The 5,884-nt window shown below is 35.1% G+C and overlaps 1 protein-coding gene across 1 annotated transcript; it reads left to right on the forward strand.

The window, feature by feature from the left end:
• The first annotated feature begins 104 nt into the window (after positions 1 to 104).
• Positions 105 to 5,572, forward strand: LOC149735880 (enolase 4-like). Its single transcript, XM_089879227.1, has 12 exons — positions 105 to 317; positions 677 to 805; positions 942 to 1,014; positions 1,249 to 1,369; positions 1,524 to 1,716; positions 2,276 to 2,468; positions 2,783 to 2,904; positions 3,191 to 3,355; positions 3,701 to 3,870; positions 4,123 to 4,342; positions 4,707 to 4,825; positions 5,136 to 5,572. The coding sequence occupies exons 1-12, from the start codon at positions 186 to 188 to the stop codon at positions 5,257 to 5,259; spliced, it is 1,761 nt and encodes a 586-aa protein (XP_089735353.1). The 5' UTR covers positions 105 to 185; the 3' UTR covers positions 5,260 to 5,572.
• The last annotated feature ends 312 nt before the right edge of the window (positions 5,573 to 5,884 follow it).

The raw sequence follows: 5,884 nt of genomic DNA on the forward strand, positions 1-5,884 counted from the left end.
ATTAAAATCGTAAATGTTTGTTTGTGTTGCTTTCAAATATTATTCTTCCGGCAGAGGGCGCAATGTAACGACTGAAGTTGCTATGGACCTAACGCTTGTTAAATATTGTTATAAAAATGCATTTTAGATATATTTAAACGCAGTTTTAAACCTTTCTTTTTCGTTAGACTACATCACATAAATAAATGTCAGAATCTTACCAAGAACTGCGACAAAAAGCCGCAAACTACTATGCAGAGAATGCAGTTGCTCCAAAATTGGAAGAAATTCTTAACAAAATGTTCTATGAGCAACCAAACGATGTTTATGGTCGCTTGGTAAGTAAAATAAAAGCACATTTATTCACTTAATGTTATTCGTTTACTCAAAGGCCTTCATTTACATTTTATTTTAAACCTGTTTCTCAAATAAGTAATCGATTTTTTTGCTTTTACAATTTTACAATACCTTATAAATGAATAAATGTAATTCATTTAAACTGATGCTTGGACCAACGACGGTCTGAAAAAACAGATGTTCTGTTTCATACATCTCATGCCTGCTTTTGAGTTACCACATCTGTAACCTTATAGATGAAAACGTTATGGAATTGTCATTTTGCCACTCTTAAAAAAATTGGTTACCACTCTTGTGTTGTTTGTTGTCTTAGAATATTATTTGTCATTGTTTCCTATAGTCCGAATACTTTGAAGAGTTCGCTTTGACGCCAAACATTGTCAAAATCTCAGCTAATAAAGTGATGGATGGAGTTGGTGCAGGTGGTTTGCAATGCAGTGTGTTTGCAGAAGTCAAAAATCAGCCAAAGGTAATACATCATTTTCTGTAGGTTTACTATTTTATGCAGCACTGAAAGGTTGCAAAAAGAGTGTTTAAAATAAGCTAACCAAAGACATTGTGTTGAAAAAACAATTTAAAAAATATTTTTAATTGAATATTTTCAGGTGCTATCATCATTATCAATGTCATTGGAAAAAGAAATTTCAATGTTGCCCCTGCAGCAGCAACACACTACAGGTACATACCCATGCAATACTTTGTTTAAAAATGTATCTACACATTGAGTGAACAAACTGAACTCAAGTTTTTTTCTTTTTTGGTACAAATGAATGACAATTTATACAACCCATATTGGACCACTGGGTTAAATTACTTTTGAGTGTCTTCTCGAAAGACCTAACTCTCATTACGACGAAAAGAATTGCTTATTTACAAAGTGCATCACTGTTTGATCATACTTTTATATTTCAGATTCACAAATAAGCAAAGATGAGGTATTAGAAAGAGGTTGTATGCATATCTCCGAATCAATTTCTTCCAAACTTAACAATGTTTCATTGCTACAACAAACTGAAGTGGATTTGATGTTAAGGTAACCAAAACAATTCTAATTCATAGAAAAAGAAATATCATTTATATAAAATGTGTTACACCTTACAGACAATACAATGTAAATTAAAGTAAACAACATTTAATTAAACAATATCAAAGTTCTAACTATAATAAATTATTCCCAATACCTACAGAGATTGGATTGATGATGCTGAATACGATAAATTCATTGGTGCCAATCAACCTACAGAAGAAGATGACGGACACTCCAGGACTCCTACCCCATCAAGTGGGAGGAAAAAGAAGACTTCATCTGGTAAAGCAAAGGTAGGGAAGGCACCAGAGAAACCAGTTCCACCTAAAGAACCTATGGAGGATAGATTGAAGGTGATTTGTACAAATAAATTGGCTTTTTTAATTTAAAGGTTATCAATAAAAAACAGACAAAAATCCAACCATTTCTATAACAAATTTTGTTTCGACTCGATTTTTGTCTGTTCTGTATTCATAGCACCAGATCCTTTCTGTATGTCTTTACACAGAAATCGTCTAACTCTATGAGCACCGTGGCGCAGTGGTTAGCGTGCCTGCCTGTAACCATTAGGTAATGGGTTCAAGGCTCGTCGCTGCTACCATTGTGGGCGTATGTGTCCTTGGGCAAGACACTTAACGGCAATTGCTCCAACCCAGTGGCCACTAATGGGTTGTCCAAATTATCAGCCATACATAAAAAAATGAAAAAATCCAAAAAAAATAATCACTCACAAAGTAACATACATGGTAACTCGTAAGCTGGCACGAGGTGTTAAACCCGCGTTATAACGACTGTCGTTTTCCAGCCACGCGAGGATAAAGTAAGTTACATTCATTCATTCATTCACCAGATCAGGGTCAGATTCCCAGAATTTATTACAGTATTTCATCCTAATTTATTTTTATTTGCCAGGGTTGCACTGCTGCCAGTGCAGTCTCAGTAGCTGTACTTAAAGCTGCAGCAAATTTCCTACAGAAGCCAGTGTTTGAACACCTTCGTGATGCAACGGCTGTCACATCTGGTATTGCTCAACAAAATGCAGACAATACTGTTACCATGCCGACCCCAGCTATGGTGGTTTTAAGTGGTGGAAAGTCAGCACCAGGTAAGAAATTGCAAGTCAATTTTTTTGTGTGGGTGTGTTTGTCCTTGGGGAATTTTATACTTGTCGAAAGAAATACAGTAAGGATCGGATGCTACAAAAACATAACAGAAAAAAATCAAGTCCAACCAATTGTTTTATAAAAGAAATAGAATCTACTTGAAGAAGAACCTGACGATGCCATTTAGGCAAAATATATCTTTTATTACGGTTGGAGTACTAGACTTTGGTCTATTTCGTTTTCTTGGCATCATATTCTTTTCTTACAGTTTAAAGTGGCAGACTTATTCATTTTTCTACACTCCTTTTTCATGTAGGCAAACTCCACATGCTAAAGAATGTATTTGCGATTGCTAAACCAGGATTACCTATAAGCGAAAGTATCAGTAACTTGATAAAAGTTTACCAGAATGTTGGTAAAGGTCTTTCAGCAAAATCGGTAAATTTATTTATTACAAATAATTGTAAACATGTTTTTAACTGTGAACTTGTTTTAACTGTGAACCAACTGTCGCTTTCTCACTCTATCCTTCATTGACAAAATCAAACAGATAAATAAAATATATTATTATATTTTTTATAAGAGTAATTATTATAATATTTATACCTTAGTGATTATGCAATCATATTTTATCCCAGGTTTAAATTTTAAATGTTTTAAATTTTGTACATTTTTGTTGTTTTTGTACTTCATTAATTTAAAATATTTGAACCTTCAAATTCAGAGCTCTGGGTTGCTCACTGGTGCCTCTGGTGGATATGAACCAAGCTATGACAAACCTGAACAACCACTAGATGCGATTTTGGAAGCAATAAACACCTCAGGACTTGTTCCAGGACAAGATATCTTCCTTGGAATTGAATGCTCGGCCCATGAGATATTTGATTATGTAATGATAAAAATAATAGTAATAACATAACTTTTAATTATCTCTTTGAAAATGATATCAAAGATTGTGATGTTTAAAGAATGAAGAGAAAGGAATCAACAGCAAACAACAGTTGTTAAAACACACTATGTGTAGAAAATGTGGAAAAAGGGTCAGTTAAACAGCGTGGCTGCTGCACTTCAAAATGATGCTGTAATAGCGTCTGTATTGTTAATGGCGGTGTAAAACGGTTGCATTTGGTCAAATTTTGTTTAAAAAAATATGTGACGCCTATGGATTTAAAAAATACGCCAAAAAGCAAAAAAAACATTACCTTGTACAATCATTTTTTGTTTTTTATCCCAGGACAAAGGAAAGTATGAGATCTCGACAGGAACATTAAAAACTGCCGATGAATTTATAGATCTTCTCAAAGATCTAGTGATGCGGTATCCATCTCTCATCATGATCATTGATCCTCTGAGGAGGGAGGACAGGGAGCAGTGGACAAAACTTTGTGAAATGGTTTCGGAAAAGTGAGAAAATAGAGTATGATGATGCATCTTTAAAGAGATTTTTTTTACAGAACACTACTACTAAAATATATTATTTTTCTCTTTGATATTTTTCTCTTTGTTGTTTCAATAAATTGACCTTTGCTATCTTTTCGAAAAGATTACTAAAAAATTATGTTATGGTAAATAATAAAATTAACATCACACTTTTATATATGTTAATTACCAAAACTAACTCTGGAAAAACACAGTAAAAGCATTTTTTTTATATAGGTGTTTTATCATTGGAAGTGATGTTATATATGGTTCTATGCATTCGTTGAATGACAACATGCTGTCGGCGCGTAAATCAAGTGGTCTAGTCATCAGTACTGGGAGTAGAGTTACTTGCAGTGACTTGGCGCGAGTGGTTGGCGACATAAGAGCACGTGAATGCGTAACGATAATGACTTCACCTGTAGGGGATGTATGTGACGATATATTCTCAGACCTGGTAAGCTGGGTGGTTCCTATAAATATGTTTTTGTTGTTACCGTCATGCGTATTTATTATGAAGAAAATATCTTCTGGACTGTGTTTTTGAACATGTACCCACTTTGTTGTATGCTACATTGAATGTAACTTGTTTATCTTTGAGTGGCGGGCAACGACAGTCGATCAAGGACATAACACAGGTGTTCTGTGTCATATACTCTGTCAGTGTCTTGCCCAAAGACACATACGCCTATCTTCATTATTAATATTTATCCTAAAATCTGCTCACATTGGGTTAATGAAACAGTTTAAATGTTACAAAATAAATCGACTTTTTAAACCACCTTCATATCTAAAATGACATGAGGTATTTTTGGTTCCAGGCAGTTGGACTTCGTGCAACCTTTGTGAGGTTTGGAGCGCCATCTAGAGGCGAAAACACATCCAAGATAAATCGCTTCATAGAAATTGAACGGATAATTACAGAGAGCAAGACATCCAAGTATTAACCTCCTTCTACTCGGAATAACTTTATATTTTCCACTGCCCATAGGCTTAACGTTAGGGTGCCTGGGGTGATATGTCACCCCAGCTTTTGAGCAGGGGTGATATGATATGTTTTAGAAACCACAGTTTTAATCAAATAGGTTTAAACATACTGTTAGGTGGCTATATAAAAGGCACCGTCCTAATATATTGTATTCAAACACATTAACCTATATGATTCTTTACGTTTGGACACCCGTGTTTTAATGACTAATGTTGCCCTGCCACACAAAAAAACAAGTTACATTCATTGATTCATACTTCAGGATCAACTATTTATCCAAGTTTGAATTCCCTGTTATAAAACCACCACCACCGGCGCCAGTGAGCGACGAGGAAAATGAAATACCAGCGGAAAATTCTTCACCGGACCAAAAGAAGAAAAAATAAAACATTTTCACATAAAAAGTGTAACATTCTTTATTTTTTCTCTTATCTGTTTTTCAATGCTCTTCAATACATTATTGCTTACTGTTTAACTGCTGAGCTGGTGACTCATAGGCAATAGAGGTCCTGCAAACGTTTGAGGTAATCAGTATTGCTGTACCTCCTTTTGGTTTTCCTATAATATTGAGCCAGCATTTCACTATAACAAGCCCATTAACAGCAATTGCTTCCGAGTGGTCTAAAATAGGTGGTCTAAAATAATAGTCAGCCAAAACAACCACCCACAAAGTTACATATGTGTTAACTTGTAAGGTGTTTAGAACAGATCACCTGTGTTATAACGACTGTGGTTGCTTTGCTTGTCACGCGGAAATATATCAATTATATTGACTCCTACACGTTCGTCGAAAATGGTAGGATTATCCTGCGTCCCTAGTCACTTAAATACGGCGCCGCTGTTTTATACTGCGGTGTACCATGAATCCACAAGCTTACCTTTGTTATAAAGAACTTGGCTTCGATGAGTGTACCAGTATTAATCCATTCCAGGCAACTCTGGCTTAAATCTCAGGTTTCGTGGAATGTCACGCTGCGAGAATTTATTCACATAGAATAGAATCCAGGCCGC

This window comes from Ciona robusta, chromosome 5, assembly GCF_009617815.1.
Source record: "Ciona robusta chromosome 5, ASM961781v2".
NCBI classification, from domain to species: domain Eukaryota; kingdom Metazoa; phylum Chordata; class Ascidiacea; order Phlebobranchia; family Cionidae; genus Ciona; species Ciona robusta.

Coding starts and splice junctions, on each gene's coding strand:
- LOC149735880 (XM_089879227.1), top strand. CDS start 186: ATGTCAGAATCTTACCAAGAACTGCGACAAAAAGCCGCAAACTACTAT. Junction 318..676: donor ACGATGTTTATGGTCGCTTG/GTAAGTAAAATA, acceptor TGTTTCCTATAG/TCCGAATACTTTGAAGAGTT. Junction 1,015..1,248: donor GCAGCAGCAACACACTACAG/GTACATACCCAT, acceptor TTTATATTTCAG/ATTCACAAATAAGCAAAGAT.